This window comes from Aquarana catesbeiana, linkage group LG01, assembly GCF_042186555.1.
Source record: "Aquarana catesbeiana isolate 2022-GZ linkage group LG01, ASM4218655v1, whole genome shotgun sequence".
NCBI lineage: Eukaryota > Metazoa > Chordata > Amphibia > Anura > Ranidae > Aquarana > Aquarana catesbeiana.
Genome location: NC_133324.1, coordinates 868,363,443 through 868,384,005, shown reverse-complemented (window position 1 = coordinate 868,384,005; position 20,563 = coordinate 868,363,443). Strand labels below are relative to the sequence as shown.

The window sequence follows — 20,563 nt, the reverse complement described above, 5'->3', positions numbered from 1 at the left end:
TTTCATAGGACCAGATCCAGTGAAGACACTGGTGCATAATACATGCTACATTAAACTGAGTGCGAGCTGCTCTCTCCAGATGCCACAAAATTTTACACACTACATTTTTAAGGCAACATAAGGTGTACACCCCTATATTTTAAAGAAGAACTTAAGAAATTGAGATAGCAGGCCACAGTAAGTATAATGATCTGTATTTGACTTCCCTCCATACTCCTGATAATCATTAGGTTGCCTAGCTAGTGCAAATCACCCTGGTAGTCTGCATTTCCGTCTGCTCCAAGGTTCTCAGGCAAGTCCCCTTTATATGGAGCCAATAACTAATTCAGAACGGTTAGAGAATGGAGTGCAGGGAGTGAACTTGTTGTGGCTTAGTCACTTGTTGGACTTGTTGGATAAGAGTCATGCAAATCGTTGCACTTACTGTGCCCTGATCTTCAGACATAGCACACCTCCTCATCCCACTCATAGAGTTCTTATGGTGCCACATGCAGTCTATGCATAGACATTCTGAATAGAAATTTCTAAATAATATATACATGATTTATATTATGTAAATCTTTTTTTCATTGGTGATGACACATGCAGTATCCTGTAATAGTACATTGAAGCATTTCGTATTCTTCAGGTGGTCCTATATACCAAAGATCCAGAATGCAGATTTCTCAGTGTGTTCTTGGAAGTTTGCTGTTAAATATATTTTATCTGATTCAGTTGAATGGAGCTGCAGAGAAAAAATGGAAGGGGCGAGGTACCACCCCCAACCTAGAAGATATTATTATTGGCCGGTGTTCTGATTACATTGCAATAGTAAATCCTTCCGTGGGGTAAGCACTGTCTTCTAACTGTTCTGAATGAGCTCAAGTGCAAAAAATACAGAGATCTAAGTTGAAAGCATGTGTTCAAATTTTATTAGAGCACTTATTGGCTTATTTAGAATAACTGTAGACAGAAGAACGCAAAGTACAGCATGTAGTATCCAGGGACAGGCAGAATGAAACCCTAGGTTTTGTTTGGTTTTCCTCATCCTTACCATTGATATTAATAAGGATTGCAATAGGAATAGAGAAGCCCCCAATTTACATTGTATGTACTGGCTTGTATAAAAATAATGAATGTGGTGCTAACTAAAAAGTGTGTAGTGCAAAAACATGAAATAACAAAATCAATAAACAACAAATCCATAAATAGTCTAAAATATCATTAAAGTGGCTGTAAACCCTTTCAGTGCACTTTTGACTACAGGTAAGCCTATAATAAGGCTTACCTGTAGCTACCCCAGATATCTCCTAAACTTGCACGTTACCAGCAGCTTCCATGCGCATGCGTGGGAGTGAGGTCATCGTGGCCTCGGCCAATCACATCGCCGGAGCCCGCTATTCCCGGAAGTAACTCGTCGGAGCGGTGTACGGGTGTAAGGTTTGCATTTCATAATGAGCTAGTATGCATACTAGCTCATTATGCCTTTGTCTTGCAGGTTTTTTTTTTTGGATTTACAACCACTTTAAAGTGTACAAAAGTGCATGTGCAAACGTGAATAAGGATCCACAATCTTTAATATCACTTCTGGTAAATAATCCAAGGATCCTCTCCAATCACTCAGTCTTCCCCTTGGAGTATTAGGGACGGCAGGATCCTCCACTCTCCACCATGTAAAACTCATAGAAGAAAAAAGAAAAAAGAAATCTCCATGGTGTAGTAATTTGGTAAAAAAAGATGTATTTCAAAGCAGCAACTTAAATTTAAAATCAGAGTATTTAGCAAAGATAAACACAGGGACTTCCAATCTCGGCCGCGACTGGAAGTAAAACGTCACTCGACTCCTTCCAACGCATTGCATCACAGATCATGTAACTTTCTCAAGAGCTCTTGGTGGATCACTGGTGGTGGAAGAGAGTGTAATTACACATTTAGGATTGGATGAACTTTCCTGCACTTTATCACTGCACCATTTACTTCCATATGTCTAGATGATATCGAAGAGTGTGGGTCCTTATTCACCTTTGCACTTTTGTACACTTTAAAGCGGGGGTCCACCCATCTATCGTTTTTTTTTTTTTTTTTGGAGTTCATTCACAAACTTTTCTCTACTTTTATCTACTCACATGTTCTGTGTAATAAGTCCACCTGTGTCCGATTTCATTGTAAAGAATAACTTATAAAATTCACTGAAGGCGGTTTCCATCTTCATTGTGGGCATTTGAAGCCCACAAGCATGTATTTCCTGGATGCGGTGAGTGCTGTGCTCCCAGCATTCACTGAGATGTTGTGATGACGCTGTTGCACAATGCATGCTGGGAAGCCTGAGACTAGCTCCCAGGGGACTGTGGGAGGTCTGGGAGAGGCTAGAAACACGCCTACTCCCATGGGAGGAAAACCAGGAAGTGCTAAAAAGATTAGAAAAAAAAAGGTAATTACGGCGATTTAAATTTTTTTACACAGCATGTCAGCATCTAGGCAAGGAAGAGAATGCATAGAGATAATGTTCAAAATTTGGGTGGAACCCCGCTTTAATGATATTTTGGACTATTTATGGATTTGTTGTTTATTGGTTTTGTTATTCCATTTTTTTGCACTACACACTTTTTTATACCTACTGAATTAGCGCCACATTCATTATTTTTATATATCCATTTGTGGGGACACATTCTTAATGTTGGCATCCACTCTGAAATTAGTTTGAGGTTCACTTGGTTTGCGCATTAGTTATTTAAAAAAAAAAATATGTACTGGAATGGCCCTCCCCATCAGATGCCAAATGCCTAAAAGTGCACAACTTTGATCAGTTGAACTATCCCCATTGTTTACTGCAGTAGGATGAAGGTTGTAGATCAGCCCCTGAACATCCATCAGGCCCTAGGCTCTGAAATCCTCTTGCACTGGCTTGGCTTCCAGTAGAGAATGCCCGCAATTATTATGGAGTATCTACTATCACTGAGAATTTATGTCTGTAAATATATTCTGGGATCTTATCAACTCTGTAATTAAAAACTATAAAGTTTATATTTAGATCGCAGATTAATTATATTTTATTGTTGTTATAGTGATAAAAACTGCTCTGCTATATGGGCCACTTTTAAGAGTGCCTTTGCCAGCAAGGATCCCTGTTCTGTCATTCCATCTGATTATGAGCTCTTTATCAACATGACACACCATGACATCCCAACAGATAAGGTACAAATCATTATGGTTTATTTATTTGTAACTGTGATAGCAACATGGAAATTACCAAGTACATAAAACAACATTTGAGCTGGTTGCAAATTTTCAGCTTTTAAGAAAATCAGTGGAATTGATCATTGACTGGAGAAAAGAGAACGATACTTCAGTTATACATCCGTATGGGGAAACGCTTGCAATGATTTAGATTAAGAGCATGTAGATCCCTAGGCTTCCAAGACTGATTTCCATATGTATGGACAAAACAATATTGATTCTTTTATGTTGTTTATTTGTGATGGAAACTCTTAATTCCTGACTTATGTGCCACAGGTTCGCAACAGCGCTAAAGATTCTGCCCCCCATCCCCAAGTAATAGGATTTGGTGGTTGAGTGGACAATTGCCAAGCACTAGCACTGTAATGTAGGTGGAAAAGGTGCGAGTCACGTGCACCTGAATGAGTTAGACCAGAGGTAGGCAAATCTACCTGAACAACATAGAGATCAAAGAACAGCAGGGTGCAGCACAACTTGTTTTAGGGAGATTACCTAGAAAGCCCCCTTTTAAAAGTAAAGAAGGTTTGAAGAGTCCAAGGGTCTGTTGTAAGTACAGTTCAGAGGTCAGTAGTATGTATTATAGAATTCAGAGGTCAGTAGTACATAACACAGTGTGCAGGGGTCAGGAGAAAATAATGCAGAGTTCAGGTCAGTGGTATGTAACCACTGACTAGTGTGCTGAAGTTAGGTGTCAGTAACGTAGTATGCAGAGGTCAGTGGTATGTAATGCACAGGACAGGGGTGGGTCAGGAGTATATAACACAGAGTTCAGAGGTCAGTAGTATGTAATGCAAAGTGCAGGGTTCAGAATTAATGCAGAGTGCAGAGGTCAATAATGACTAATGCAGAGTGCAGGGGTCAAGAGTAAGTAACACAGATTATAGAGGTCATTAGTATGTAGAGCACAGTTCAGAGGTCAGAAGTATGTAGCAGACTGCAGGGGTCAGTAGTTTGTAATGCAGAGTGCAGGGGTCATTAGTAAGTAATGCACAGTTCAGAGGTCAGTAGTAAGCAATGCACAGTTCAAAGGTTATAAAAGAATACAGAAACGCAATGATTGTACATATGATGAACGGTGCAAAAAGCTTAATACTGAGGAAATGGAAGGAAGTAGAGAGTCCAAAAATTAGAGAATGGTTTGATAAAATAGAAGATATATAACATGGAATTTCTATTACCTAGAGAAGAGGATAAAGAAGGGGTCTGAGAATGAGGTGGAAGGGAGGGGGGGGGGGATTGCAGGGGTCAGTACTATGTGACACACAGTGCAGTGGCGTTGGCAGGGGGGGCTGACCGTGGCTGAAGCCCTGAGTGGGTCCCCAAAAGCCCCGGGTCTCGAGTGGGCGAGGTTCTATTAATAGACCTAAGCACCACCGAGCGGGGACTGATCTGATGCCAAGCACCGCCGAGTGTGGCCGAGTCACATAGCAGGTCCCACCTTCTGGAGCCTGCAGTGCCTATTATGGACGTCCCACTGGTCCAATGGTGGGGCCGAAGGACGTGTGATGTCCATCATAGGCGCTGCAAGCTCCAAAAGGCGGGAATTACAATGCAGCCGCCGCACCACTGTGAGATCCTCATTCGGCTCTCCTCTCTCCTCTCAGTCCTCTGAGTCCTCTCCCTGCCTGCTGTAATGATGGGCGGGCACCACACACCACGGCTGAGCTGCTGCTGCAGGACACATGAAGTCTTCTGGTCAGGTAGGTCAGTGTGTGTCACTACCATCAGTGTATGTATGTCAGGTAGGTCAGTGTAGGTCAGGTAGGTCAGTGTATGTATGTCAGTGTATGTCAGGTAGGTCAGTGTATTGCCCCGTACACACGGTCGGATTTTCCGATGGACAATGTCCGATCGGAGCGTGTTGTCGGAAATTCCGACCGTGTGTGGGCTCCATCGGACATTTTCCGTCGGATTTTCCGACACACAAAGTTGGAGAGCAGGAGATAAAATTTTCCGAAAACAAAATCTGTTGTCGGAAATTCCGATCGTGTGTACACAAATCCGACGGACAAAGTGCCACGCATGCTCAGAATAAATAAAGAGATGAAAGCTATTGGCCACTGCCCCGTTTATAGTCCCGACGTACGTGTTTTACGTCACCGCGTTTAGAACGATCGGATTTTCCGACAACTTTGTGCGACCGTGTGTAGACAAAACAAGTTTGAGCCAACATCCGTCGGAAAAAATCCTAGGATTTTGTTGTCGGAATGTCCGAACAAAGTCCGACTGTGTGTACGCCCTATATGTGTGTCAGGTAGGTCAGTGCGTGTCAGGTAGATAGGTCAGTGTATGTGTGTCAGGGAAGTCAGTGCGTGTCAGGTAGATAGGTCAGTGTATGTGTGTCAGGGAAGTCAGTGCGTGTCAGGTAGGTCAGTGCGTGTCAGGTAGGTCAGTGCATGTCAGGTAGGTCAATGCGTGTCAAGTAGGTAGGTCAGTGTATGTATGTCAGGTAGGTCAGTGCGTGTCAGGTAGGTAGGTCAGTGTGTCAAGCAGGCACCAGTAAGCCAGGCAGCAACCAGCAAGTGAGCTTACCCACACCGCCCAGCCAAAAAACCCAGCTCCACTACTGTCGCCAAACCCCCCCCCCCCCGCCTGGTCTTTTTGCCACCTAGCAATGCCCCTGCACAGTGCAATGATTAGTAGTACATAACATACAGTGCATAAGTCAGGAGTAACTAACCCACATATTTCCTGCACAAGCAAAGTGACCCCCTTTCCTGAGCTAAAATTGCCAAAAGCACAAACTCCCCTTCCCCTTTAAAATTCACTTCAGGCCTCATATGCAGCTGCACCCAGCAGTGACAGAAGTCCTTATAGGACTCTCATAAGTTGTGTCAAATAATATGTCAGAGCCAAGGAAGAGCCTAGAACTTCTCTTAGTTCTGCAATGACTATTGCTGCTCTGATCTAAGGTTTGAGAGGCAGTAAGCAGGGTTAAAGGATGGCACCTGGTACATCTGGGTCACAATTTGCTGGCCCCAGGTAGGTAGAATCACTTGTGGCTGCAGGTGGCTGCTTGTCACAGGAAGAATTTCCAGCTCCTGAGCAGCTGAGCTTTTGATCTAATGCCATTAATAGTTGTAGTCATGCTCACTTCGCTCTCTCCGATCTCACTCTCTCTTTGTATCCAGTCTATATGCTCATGCAGTATTAGATTTATGTACAATAATTTCAACATACTAACCTGCCTTTTGTTTCTGCTTTATCATACTCTAATGCCCTGTACACACGACCAGTTTTTCCGTCGGAATAAACTCTGAAGGTTTTTCCGACGGAGTTCTGCTGAAACTGTCTTGCCTACACATGCTCACACCAAAGTTCGGCCGTCCAGAACGTGGTGACGTACAACACATACGACGGGACTAGAAAAAGGAAGTTCAATAGCGAGTAGCCAATAGTTGCTGTGTTGTACTTGCTTCAGAGCATACGTCGTTTTTGGTCTGTCGGAACAGCATACAGACAAGCGGTTTTCCCGATAGGAACTGATTCTGTTGGAAAGATTTAAAACATGTTCTATTTCTAGGTCCGTCAGAATTTTTGAAAAAAAAAAGTCTGATGAGGCCCACACACGAGTGGAATGTCCAGTGAAAAGATTCCGTCTGACTTTTCCTGCCGGAAAGTCCAACCGCGTGTACGCGGCATTAGGGCTCATTTACACTTTCTTCGGCTTCAACACACATTAACAGCTAGTTTACACTTGCAAATAAAAGAAAGGTCTGGTGTCACCAGTGACACACCTCCATCCCTAATAGTACAAAAAAAACATAGGTATCGCCCTTTGGGACTTTATATGAGGTGTGCACAATTGGCCGATGAAATTGACAAATATAAATAAAATAAAAACATATGTTGCAGAAATGATCGCACATGAAAGAGTAGCATAAACAAAGACAAAAGTCCAGATACATTGAATGAAAAAAAGATAGTTACCACCACTCCGGACAAGCCCAACTGAAGTCTCTTTTCCTCCAAGGCAAAAAGGCAGAGAGCCCCAGGGGCTGGCAATTGCTGGTACAGATATGGTCGTGTAGAAAGATCTGGACAGCTGCACACCAGGATAGGCACATAAAATTCTTCTTTATTTAATAAATAGGATTATAAGGTACATATGACACCGCTGGAGTGATACAGCTTAGCAGCTGTCCAGATCTTTCTACACAACCATATATATAAACAAAGGCAAAGCCGATACAATTTTGCACATGGTTAAGATTGCATTACATATGAAATACATGAGTATACATAACATCTAACACATCCGAGAGATGTAACTCGCTCTTCAGGGGTGGATGCATGTAGGATATATCTGAAAATGAATGACCAAAAAAGTAATGTAACACGTGAATAAATAATGGACAAATGGTAAGAGGGGCCTTACAGAAAAAGAAAAGACCCCATACTCGGCAATCAGCATGACCAATCGGTAATGGGTTACATTACCTTTTTGGTCATTCTTTTTCAGATATATCCCACACGCAAGAGCGAGTCACATCTCGCGAAACACGTCGGGTGTATTAGATGTTATGTATACTCATGTATTTCATATGTAATGCAATCTTTAACCATGTGCAAAATTGAATCGGCTTTGCCTTTGTTTATGCTACTCTTTCATGCGTGATCATTTCTGCAACATATGTTTTTATTTTATTTATATTTGTCCATTTCATTGGCCAATTGTGCACACCTCATATAAAGTCCCAAAGGGCGATACCTATGTTTTTATAGTTTACACTTTTTTCAAAACAAGGCTTCGGACAGGCTTTGTTAAAGCTCTCTGAATGCCAGCCAAAGCCCCTGTCACTAAATAAAATGGTTAGCTTACACTCCTGTTTACACCTTGCTTTTGCTTGGTGCTTCAATGAGGTTTTGGTGGGGCTTCAGTGAGGCTTTGTGGCAGCTTCGATGAGGCTTTGGTGGGTCTTCGATGAGGCTTTGTTTGGGCTTCAAGCGAGCTTTGCCATATACTTCTATGGAGGCTTTGAAGAAGCTTCGAAGCACCACCAAAGCTACATGGGGTATAATTTTTGAAGCGAAGCCAAAGCAAAGCAAAAGCAAGGTGTAAATAGGACTGTAAGCTAACTATTTTAATTAGTGACAGGAGCTTTGACTGGCGCTCAGAGAGCTTTACCAAAGCCTGTCTAAAGCCCCAATTTTGAAGCAAGTGTAAACTAGCCGTTAATGTGTGTTGAAGCCGAAGCAAGTGTAAATGAGCCCTAAAAGAAATGGTTAGTTTACAGTCCTATTTACACCTTGCTTTTGCTTTGCTTTGCTTTGCTTCAGCTTTGCTTCAAAAATTATATCCCATGTAGCTTTAGTGGTGCTTCAAAGCGTCTTCAAGGCCTCCATAGAAGTCTATGGCAAAGATCGCTTGAAGCCCAACTGAAGCCCCACCGAAGCCTCATCGAAGCCTCATCGAAGCACCAAGCAAAAGCAAGGTGTAAATAGGACTGTAATCTAACTGTTTTATTTAGTGACATGGGCTTTGACTGGCGTTCAGAAAGCTTTAACAAAAGCGTGTCCGAAGCCTTGTTTTAAAGCAAGTGTAAACTAGCCCTTAGAATGACAGTTGGAACAGAGAGCAGAACTTGCACTTGTATGCTTTGGGGGTTGGAGGGCAATAGAGTTTACACTAAAAGTTCATGAGATCTTATATTTGATATCTTGAAAAATATTGGGAAACTACTGAGTACTGACTGAGTAGTTTTCTGAAAAATGAAAAGTTAATTCCCTGCACTGCTGTCATCTATTACCTGAAAACCTATAGTACTGGTCCCTAGTAGTGTACTGACTATGCTGACCTCTCTCCTGATGTTTGTCCCTAATTTCATCATTCTTTAAGATCAGTGACAGTATTGTCACGGGTGACACTGCCAAGTGCCACAGAGAGAGGACACCAGGCCGCCCCATTACATTTTTTCCAATGAGGCCCCATGATCTGTAGTTACGCTCTTGGTGACACTTTGTATTAAAATATGATTTTAGGGTAGGTGTTTGGGCAGGGGTGGTGTACTGTACCCTGATATGGTGCTTTTTTCCATGTTTTGCATGCAAAAATAAAAGTATCCTAAGTTATTTTCTTTATCTATTAAAGTCACTTTTCTGGGAAAACAACAAAGGCTTGGTGAACAAATACACAGACAAGACCAAGCGGTACATGGGCCTTGGTGACACGCTAAGTGGATGGGTGGCAGATGATCTCAACTTCTGTGGATCAGTCACTGGGACAGGTGAGCTGTGGGATGTAAAATAATATGTAGTGTGAATTTGATATTTATTTTACTATATATTCACTTCACCTCTGGAAGGTTTACCCCCCTTCCTGACCAGGCCATTTTTTACGATACAGCACTTCGTTACTCCAATGCCCCGTACACACGATAGGATTTTCCTACGGGAAAACGTGTGATAGGACCTTGTTGTCGGAAATTCCGACCGCGTGTAGGCTCCATCACACATTTTCCATAGGAATTTCCGACACACAAAATTTGAGATCTGGTTCTCAAATTTTCCGACAACAAAATCCGTTGTCGGAAATTCCGATCGTGTGTACACAATTCCGACGCACAAAGTGCCACCCATGCTCAGAATCAAGCAGAAGAGCAGCACTGGCTATTGATCTTCATTTTTCTCGGCTCGTCGTATGTGTTGTACGTCACCGCGTTCTTGCCGTTTGGAATTTCCAACCAACTTTGTGCAACCGTGTGTATGCAAGACAAGTTTGAGCCAACATCCGTCAGAAAAAATCCAGGGATTTTGTTGTCGGAATGTCCGATCGTGTGTACGAGGCATTACTGATAATTGCGTGGTTGTGCAACACTGTACCCAAATACAATTCTGTGTTTTGTTTGTGTTGTGTTTCTTATTTTTTGCACTATAAACAAAGAACGTCCAACAATTCAGAAAAAAAAACAAAAAAAAAAAAACTATTTTTACTTTCTGCTCTAAAACACATCCAATAAAAAAATGTAAAAAAACGCCATATTTATCATGACAATGAGCTATAAACAAAAAAGTCAGACAATTTTGAATGAAAAAAAACAATATTTTTTACTTTCTGCTATAGAACATATCAGATAAAAAATGTAAAAAAATCAAATTTCTTCATCAATTTAGGCCAATGTGTATTCTGCTACATATTTTTAGTAAAAAAAAAATCCCAATAAGCGTAGATTGATTTGTTTGTGCAAAAGTTATAGCGTTTACAAACTATGGGATATTTTTATTTATTTTTTTACTAGTAATGATGGCAAACAGCGACTTATAGCAGGACTGCGATATTGCATCGGACAAATCAAACACCTAACTGACACTTTTGACACTTTTCTGGGGACCAGTGACACCAAAGCTACTTTCACACTGGGGCGGGGGGCATTAGCGGCGCTTTACTGCTGTAATAATGGGGCTTTTCGGCTACTAGCGGGGCACTTTTAACCCTCGCTAGCAGCCAAATAAAGGGTTCAAAGCTTTGCATGTGCTTTGCAGCCTTGCCCATTGATTCCTATGGCGGGGCGGTGGAGGAGCGATGGTACACAATGCTCTTGCACCACCCGAAAGATGCTGCTAGCAGGACTTTTTCTAACCTCCTGCAAGCGCACTGCCACGTATGAAAGCACTCAGGCTCTCACATTGGGGCTGCAGGGGAGGCGTTTTTCAGGCGCTTTACAGGCGCTATTTTTAGCCCAAAAGCACCTGAAGAAACGCCCCAGTGTGAAAGGGGTCTAATACAGTAATCAGTGCTAAAAATATATGCACTGTCACTGCACTAATGACATGGGCAGGGAAGGGGTTAACATCAGGGGCGATCAAAGGGTTAAATTTGTGCCTAGCTAATGTTTCAGTGTAGTGGGAGAGGTACTTTTACTACTGGTAAACATGGATCGGTGTTTCTGCTTTACAGAGACACAGGATCCATGTCTTCTGTATTGGCAGAATGACAGTCTGCCTTGTTTACATAGACATAGACAGATTGGCACTCTGTCAGTGTAACGAGCCATCGGTGGGAGCCGGTGGAGATCAGATCTGCGGGGACCCACTGATCAGCTCCTGCTGTGTTAAAACACAGTGGGAGCAAGCCACTGCCGGTGCGCACTCGCGCCCTAAACTTGGAAGTTCAGGATCGCATATACAATATACACGTGATTCTGCACAGCGCGGCCACCCTGTAGCAGTAAATCTGCTATGGGGAGGTCGGCAAGTAGATATAGTCAGTTTCTAATACCTCAAGCATTCAGTATCCCTGCCAATATCATGGAAGTGCAAGAAATGTATAATAGAGTTAAGCCTGGTACACACTAACACTAACCTGGTACACACTGACAGCTCCTGTTGGAGCCACTGTACTAATGATCTGATGTTAGTACAGTGATCTCCCCTGCTGAGCTGTTGTGTTCTGACAGGGGGACGGCCCCTTCATCAGAACACACCAATCATTGCTCTCGGCCATTGACTGAGAGCGCTGATCTGGAGCCGGTTGGCTGCTGGTTTTCCAGCATACTTGTCTGACAGAAGCTGGCCAAACAGCTGACTTCTGTCGGACCGGCTGACATACACACAGGCTGAATGTCGGCTGGTTTTTACTGAACCGGCCGCTGTCTCCCGACATTCGGCCTGTGTGTACTAGGCATTAGCATGGGCTACCCAACTGATAAGTCAATTTTAGGCTTTGGTTAAGGTATTTATGTTAAAGGGAGATAAATGTTAATTTTATGAGATTGGTTGGATTAAAGGTTTTATATGAAAATAGTTTTTTAGGGGGCAACTTAAAAGCTGGATTAGGGTTTGGGGTCAGTGTATGTGTTCATCACCCAATGCGGTGTGTGAATGCTATAAAAAAAAAAAACAAAAAAAACAGTGTAACACTATTGACAGTACTAGAAGTATACTACCAGCCTTTGATGTCAGTAGATGTAGTGTGAGTATGCATTATCAATTAACATGATTAAGTGCTGTGAACCTCCCCGTCCTCTAGGTACAAGCAGAAGGTCCCCATTTTTAGAATCCTTGTTGATCAGCTGTTTTCATAGTGCTACTAAGCATCTCTGAGGGTACAGCTATTGTAGGCTTCTCTGCACTGCAGAGCCTAGCGCAAAGTTAAAGCACAAATGACTGAATAAAACTGTTGCAGATGAATATAAGAATGGTTCTTCAAAAAACATGCTAAAAAGAATAAATTGCTAAATAAATAATTGCATAAAAGAACAATTTCAATGCTTACATTGTTCACCTTTCATTCACAGAAGTCCAAGAGTGTATAACTTAAGAGAACAAAACTTCCTCATTTTATCACCTTAACTATTCTTCTTTTATATAAAAATGAGCGATGTATCCCAACAGTTTAGGATTGTGAATGTACAAGACCCCTCAGTCTCCAAAGTTGGGATGCATTTACTTCTGCCTTGCAGCTTTTCTTGTAAATTGTCTCCATCTGGTGGCCAGATATAGCATTGCACCATTCTAAAATAAGTCCTTCACCATCTCTAACAAGGACACCTGTCTGAAATTTTAAAAAATGTAGTCAATATGTTTATAAATTAGGTACACCAGTGCAAAGAATTTTGCAAAGATTGTTTCCTAGTTGTTAATCACTTCAAGACTAAACACTTTTACCCCATTCCTGAACAGGCCATGTTTCATATTTCAGCTCTGTCACATTTTAAATAACAGCACTGTAACCAAATGAAATGATTTTTTTTTTTTTTATACAGATAGAACTTTCTTTTGGTGGTACTTAATCACCACTGTGCTTTTTATTTTTTGATATTATATAAATACAAAAAGACAGAAAATTTTGAAAAAGGATTAGTTTCTGTTATATTTTGCAAACATAATATTTCTTCATAAATTCAAGGCAAAATGTATTCTACTACATTTCTTTATATATATATATATATATATATATATATATATATATATATATATACAGTATCTCACAAAAGTGAGTGCACCCCTCACATTTATGTAAATATTTTATTATATCTTTTCATGTGACAACACTGAAGAAATGACACTTTGCTACAATGTAAAGTAGTGAGTGTACAGCTTGTATAACAGTGTAAATTTGCTGTCCCCTCAAAATAACTCAACACACAGCCATTAATGTCTAAACCACTGGCAACAAATGTGAGTACACCCCTAAGTGAAAATGTCCAAATTGGGCCCAATTAGCCATTTTCCTTCCCCAGTGTCATGTGACTCGTTAGTTTTACAAGGTCTCAGGTCTTAATGGGGAGCAGGTGTGTTAAATTTGGTGTTATCGCTCTCAATCTCTCATACTGATCACTGGAAGTTCAACATGGCACCTCATGGCAAAGAACTCTCTGACGATCTTAAAAAAATAATAGTTTCTCTACATAAAGATGGCCTAGGCTATAAGAAGATTGCCAAGATCCTGAAACTGAGCTGCAGCACAGTGGCCAAGACCATACAGCGGTGTAACAGGATAGGTTCCACTCAGAACAGGCCTCGCCATGGTCGACCAAAGAGGTTGAGTGCACGTGCTCAGCGTCATATCCAGAGGTTGTCTTTCGGAAATAGACATATTAGTGCTGCCAGCATTGCAGCAGAGGTTGAAGGGGTGGGGGGTCAGCCTGTCAGTGCTCAGACCATACGCCGCACACTGCATCAAATTGGTATGTATGGCTGTCATCCCAGAAGGAAGCCTCTTCTAAAGATGATGCACAAGAAAGCCCACAAACAGTTTGCTGAAGACAAGCAGACTAAGGACATGGATTACTGGAACCATGTCCTGTGGTCTGATGAAAGCAAGATAAATGTATTTGGTTCAGATGGTGTCAAGCATGTGTGGCGGCAACCAGGTGAGGAGTACAAAGATAAGTGTGTCTTGCCTACAGTCAAGCATGGTGGTGGGAGTGTCATGGTCTGGGGCTGCATGAGTGCTGCCGGCACTGGGGAGCTACAGTTCATTGAGGGAACCATGAATGCCAACATGTACTGTGACATACTGAAGCAGAGCATGATCTCCTCCCTTCGGAGACTGGGCCGAAGGGCAGTATTCCAACATGATAATGATCCCAAACACACCTCCAAGATAACCACTCCCTTGCTAAAGAAGCTGAGGGTAGAGGTGATGAACTGGCCAAGCATGTCTCCAGACCTAAACCCTATTGAGCATCTCTGGGGCATCCTCAAACGGAAAGTGGAGGAGCGCAAGGTCTCTAACATCCACCAGCTCCGTGATGTCGTCATGGAGGAGTGGAAGAGGACTCCAGTGGGAATCTGTGAAGCTCTGGTGAACTCCATGCCCAAGAGGGTTAAAGCAGTGCTGGAAAATAATGGTGGCCACACAAAATATTGACACTTTGGGCCCAATTTGGACATTTTAACTTAGGCTCGGTTCACACAGGGGCAACACGACTCTGGCCGCGACTTTGCGAGGCGACCTGGACACGACCTGAGGGCGACACCAATCAGCTCTGGGGGAGGGAGGGGTTTGCTTGAGAAAACCATCTTCTCTTCCTGTGAAGTCGCTTCACTATAGACCACGATCCGACTTGTAGGTGACTTCCATTGAAATCTATGGGTACAAGTCGCCTAGAAGTCGCCTTGAAGTAGTACAGGGACCTTTTCTGAAGTCGGAGAGACTTCAGTAGCGTACATTAAGACGGCTCTCATTCACTTGCATGGAATTTCTGATGTCAAGCGACTTGGGGCGACTTGAGGTCTGACAAGTCGGATCCTAAGTCGCAGTAGTGTGAACCGGCACTTAGGGGTGTACTCACTTTTGTTGCCAGTGGTTTAGACATTAATGGTTGTGTGTTGAGTTATTTTGAAAGGACAGCAAATATATAAGCTGTATACTCACTACTTTACATTGTAGCAAAGTGTCATTTTTTGTTGTCACATGCAAAGATATAATAAAATATTTACAAAAATGTGAGGGGTGTACTCACTTTTGTGAGATACTGTATATATACATATACATATATATATATATATATATATATATATATATATATATATATATATATATATTTAAAAAAAAAAACGATCAATCTCAATGTACTGACTGCCTAATTTCTTGGGGCACTAAAATGCCAACACAGCAAAAATACTCCTCAAATAATCCCTTTTTGGAAAGTAGACAGCCCAAGGTATTTAGTAAGAGGCATTTTAAGTTTTTTGAAGTTGTAATTTTTTGTCACAATTGATTTGTAAAACGAACAACTTACATTTTTTTTTCACATAATCAACCAATTGTGTCAAACCAACGTACTGTATTGATCGCCACTGTACGAGTGATCAAGGAATAGAGTCACCTCTAGCAGTCCCAGTTCCTATAAACTAAGTAAGCCTATCCTACTGGTATGTGGCTGCACCCAGGAATCCCTTGTTCAGTGGCCAGGAAGTAGAGTAGGCAGAAGAAAGGAAGAACAAAAGAGTTCCTGTGGTTCCTGGAGTGCAGTTTCACACAGAGGATGGCTGGGACTGGTGTCTCGCAGGAAAGTAGTCAGCGGGAGGTGCAGATGGGTCCGTTAAGGCCACAGGTAAAGGTCAGCAAACAGGCAAAGAACCAGTCCAGGGCAGCAGGCAGAAATGTGGTCAATGAACAGGCCAGGTTTAGTGAAGGCAGCAGGCAGAGGCAACACTGCACTGGTCTGATCACACTGGGGTGTAGTGTGGCAGTAATCAGAAACACTGCGGCTGATTTACACTGGTCTGCTGGTTGGAAGCTGAACAGTGGAAACCTTGAGTGGAGAGTGTGAACAAGATTTGCTTTTGACTGCTGGTGATTGCTGTGTTGCGTTTTTAGGTTCTTTTTGGGGTTTTTCCTTGCAGCTTTTTTAACACCTTTTTTTGTCACTTTTTAAACAGCCTTTTTTTTCTTTCCTTCCTTCACCCTACTAATTAAGGGGAGTGGTTAATTGGTCACAGGTGCTTAAGGCCTATATAACTTTCTGTAGAACTAATTTTGAGCCTGCTCATCTTTTTGCTTGCTGGAACTTAGACCAAGTGGAACTGGACTAAGTGGTGAGTTTAAAACCAGGGTTTATAACTCGGGGCGGCACAGTGGTGCAGTGGATAGCACTCTCGCCTAGCAGTAAGAAGGGTCGCTGGTTAGAATCCCGACCACGACACTACCTGCCTGGAGTTTGCATGTTCTCCCTGTGTCTGCGTGGGTTTCCTCCGGGTACTCCGGTTTCCTCCCACACTCCAAAGACATGCTGGTAGGTTAATTGGATCCTGTCTAAATTGGCCCTAGTATAGGTATGAATGTGAGTTAGGGACCTTAGATTGTAAGCTCCTTGAGGGTATAGAGACTGATGTGAATGTATAATATATATATGTAAAGCGCTGCGTAAATTGACGGCGCTATATAAGTACCTGAAATAAATAAATAAATAATAATAATAAATAAATAAATAAATAACAGGGGTCAAAGTATCTGTGTAGTGTGAGTGTGTACCTGTGTATTGTAAGTACACGAGTGCTGCGAGTGCACATGGACTGTATTGAGTACTAGTGTCAGGTAGTACCTGAGTATTGTGAGTGTTGGGAGTACCTGTGTATTGTGAGTACCTGAGTGTTGTCTGAGTAGTGTGTGTGGATCATTAATACCTGTGTATTGTGTGTACTTGTGTATTGTGAGTACCTGTGTACTGTGAGTGCACGTGGTCTGCGAGTGCACTTGGACTGCGAGTACCTGTGTATTGTATTGTTAAGTATTAGTGTCAGATAGCTAGTTGTTAGGTAATTTGGACAGGGTGTAATCCCCAATCCTCATTAAATTAGTAGGTATGATGCCTGGTGGGTGTGGAGATGCGACTTGGTGTACATCTTGTGGCATGTATGCATTCCTTGATCATCTGATCGAGGGCGAATACTGCTGTGCAAAATGTAAGCACATTGTTTCCTTGGAAGCCCAGGTTCTGAATCTAGGGAAGCAACTGTCAGCTCTGAGAAGACCCTGCATACTAAAGGAGAACTGAGAGCGTACCTGGCAGGTGGCGGCAGGGGCCAGCACAGAAGTGGGTGGAGACAAAGAGGTGCAGGCACTAGAAACAAGTAGATGGAAGGATAGAGGAAGGATAGAGAGGGAAGTGCCAGGGAGGCCGATCCTGGGCTGGAGCATCCCTATAAGTACGCTCCATTAAGTGACATTGGTGAAACCGGTCAGGGATCAGCACTGCTGGAGCTGAAGGACTCTCCTAGCTGCCAGAGGAAGAACTCCTCTAGTGAGATTGGGGGGGGGAAGTGAAGGGAAAAGATAGACAGATTCTGGTGGTAGGAGACTCAAGTCTTAGAAGGACAGAGAGGGCAACCTGGGACAGATTACTGGGAGGGGCTGGGGAAGACCCGGCTGTCATGGTGCATGTTGGCACCAATGACAAAGTCAGAGGCAGATGGAGTGTCCTAAAGAATGTATTTAGGGACTTAGGAGCTAAATTAAGGAAAAGGACCTCCAAGGTAGTATTCTCAGAAATATTACCGATACTTTGAGCCAGACCAAAAAGGCAGAGGGAGATTAGGGAAGTAAACAAGTGGCTGAGGAACTGATGTAGTAAAGAGGGGTTTGCATTCCTGGAGAACTGGGCTGACTTCTCAGTCGGTCACCAGTTCAATAGAAGAAACGGACTTCACCTAAATGAGGAGGGTTCAGATCTGCTGGGGGGGAAGATGGCCGAAAAGTTAGAGGGGTTTTTAAACTAGGCGATGGGGGGCAGGGTCCAGAGGTAGAGATAGTCAGCAATGAACATATTCCGGAGGGTAGTATTGGGGGCATTAGTGGTAGGTTGACTAAAGCACATAAACCCAAGGTAAGTATAGCAACAAGTCCTATTTGCAATCTCGGAACACCCAATAAGAGGACAGTATGTGACTGGTCTAAACTATGTGGCATGTTCACCAATGCCAGGAGCCTGGCGGACAAGATGGGTGAACTAGAGATACTGTTGAACGAGGAAGATTTTGATTTTGTGGGAATTTCAGAGACCTGGTTCAACAGCTCTCATAATTGGCTGGCAAGCATTCAAGGGTATTAGGAAGGGTAAAAAAGTGGGAGGGGTATGCCTAAATATCAAGAATAATGTACAAGTGAATGTGAGAGATGACATCAATAAGGGGGCTAGGGAGGAGGTGGAATCCTTATGGGTAGACCTCCAAAGGGATGAAGCTAAAGGGAAAATAATACTGGGAGTATGCTATAGGCCCCCTAACTTGAGGGAGGAGGTGGAGACGAACCTCCTATCACAATTTGGATTAGCAGCAAGGATGGGAAGTGTTATCATAATGGGGGATTTTAATTACTAGGATATAGACTTGGTGGAGGGAACCACACATTTGTCTAATGCCCTGTACACACGATAGGATTTTCCGACAACAAAATACATGGGATTTTTTCCAACGGATGTTGGCTCAAACTTGTCTTGCATACACACGGTCACACAAAGTTGGTCGGAAATTCCAAACGTCAAGAACGCGGTGACGTACAACACATACGACGAGCTGAGAAAAATTAAATTCAATAGCCAGTGCTGCTGTTCTGCTTGATTCCGAGCATGCATGGCACTTTGTGTGTCGGAATTGTGTACACACGATCGGAATTTCCGACAACGGATTTTGTTGTGGGAAAATTTTATAGCTAGCTCTCAAACTTTGTGTGTCGGAAATTCCTGTGGAAAATGTGTGATGGAGCCTACACACGGTCGGAATTTCCGACAACACGATAGGATTTTCCATTGGAAAATCCTATCGTGTATACAGGGCATAAGGCTCACCAGTTCCTAAATGTCTTGCAGGACAATTTCATGGGTCAGATGGTAGATGCATCAATTAGAAACAAGGCATTACCAGATCTACTGATTACCAATAATACAGACCTGATCACGGATGTGGAAATACAGGGCAATTTAGGAAACAGCGATCACAGGTCAATTGGCTTCAGTATAAAACACACAAATAGGAAACATGGCATGGCACTTTGTGTGTCGGAATTGTGTACACACGATCGGAATTTCCGACAACGGATTTTGTTGTGGGAAAATTTTATAGCCAGCTCTCAAACTTTGTGTGTCGGAAATTCCTGTGGAAAATGTGTGATGGAGCCTACACACGGTCGGAATTTCCGACAACACGATAGGATTTTCCATTGGAAAATCCTATCGTGTATACAGGGCATAAGGCTCACCAGTTCCTAAATGTCTTGCAGGACAATTTCATGGGTCAGATGGTAGATGCATCAACTAGAAACAAGGCATTACCAGATCTACTGATTACCAATAATACAGACCTGATCACGGATGTGGAAATACAGGGCAATTTAGGAAACAGCGATCACAGGTCAATTGGCTTCAGTATAAATCACACAAATAGGAAACACAAGGAGAACACAAAGATACTGAATTTCAAAAGAGCCAACTTCCCTGAACTACGATCCTTGCTAGAAGATATAAATTAGGATAAAATCTTAGAAACAAAGAACATGGAGTAGAGATGGGTTTGCTTTAAGAGCATATTAAATACGGGCATTAGCCAGTAGTGCATCCCATTGGGAAATAAATTTAAAAGAGCAAACAAAAGTCCTGGATGACTTAACCACTTCAGCCCCGGAAGGTTTTACCCCCTTCCTGACCAGAGCACTTTTTACAATTTGGCACTGCGTCGCTTTAACTGCTAATTGCGCGGTCATGCAATGCTGTACCCAAACAAAATTTGCGTCCTTTTCTTCCCACAAATAGAGCTTTCTTTTGATGGTATTTGATCACCTCTGCCGTTTTTATTTTTTGCGCTATACACGGAAAAAGACCGAAAATTTTGAAAAAAAATGATATTTTCTACTTTTTGTTCTAAAAAAAATCCAATAAACTCAATTTTAGTCATACATTTAGGCCAAAATGTATTCGGCCACATGTCTTTGGTAGAAAAAATGTCAATAAGTGTATATTTATTGGTTTGCGCAAAAGTTATAGCGCCTACAAACTAGGGTACATTTTCTAGAATTTACACAGCCTTTAATTTATGACTGCCTATGTCGTTTCTTGAGGTGCTAAAATGGCAGGGCAGTACAAAACCCCCACAAATGACCCCATTTTGGAAAGTAGACACCCCAAGGAATTTGCTGAGAGGCATGTTGAGCCCATTGAATATTCATTTTTTTTGTCCTAAGTGATTGAATAATGACAAAAAAAAAAAAAAAAAATTACAAAAAGTTGTCACTAAATGATATATTGCTCACACTGGCCATGGGCATATGTGGAATTGCACCCCAAAATACATTTAGCTGCTTCTCCTGAGTATGAGGATACCACATGTGTGGGACTTTTTGGGAGCCTAGCCGCGTACGGGGCCCCGAAAACCAATCACTGCCTTCAGGATTTCTAAGGGCGTACAT

At 42.4% G+C, this 20,563-nt stretch overlaps 1 protein-coding gene across 5 annotated transcripts in view; it reads left to right on the top strand.

Moving 5' to 3' along the window:
• Nucleotides 1–20,563, top strand: part of LOC141117152 (ADP-ribosyl cyclase/cyclic ADP-ribose hydrolase 2-like) — a 73,976-nt gene that overhangs the window by 15,258 nt on the left and 38,155 nt on the right. For all 5 annotated transcript variants that reach the window (XM_073609808.1, XM_073609798.1, XM_073609828.1 and 2 more), the window contains 3 exons: nucleotides 629–827; nucleotides 3,045–3,174; nucleotides 9,308–9,443. In XM_073609808.1, coding sequence (XP_073465909.1) covers nucleotides 655–827; nucleotides 3,045–3,174; nucleotides 9,308–9,443 — 439 coding nt within the window. In that variant the 5' untranslated portion in view covers nucleotides 629–654. The remainder of the gene's footprint in view (nucleotides 1–628; nucleotides 828–3,044; nucleotides 3,175–9,307; nucleotides 9,444–20,563) is intronic.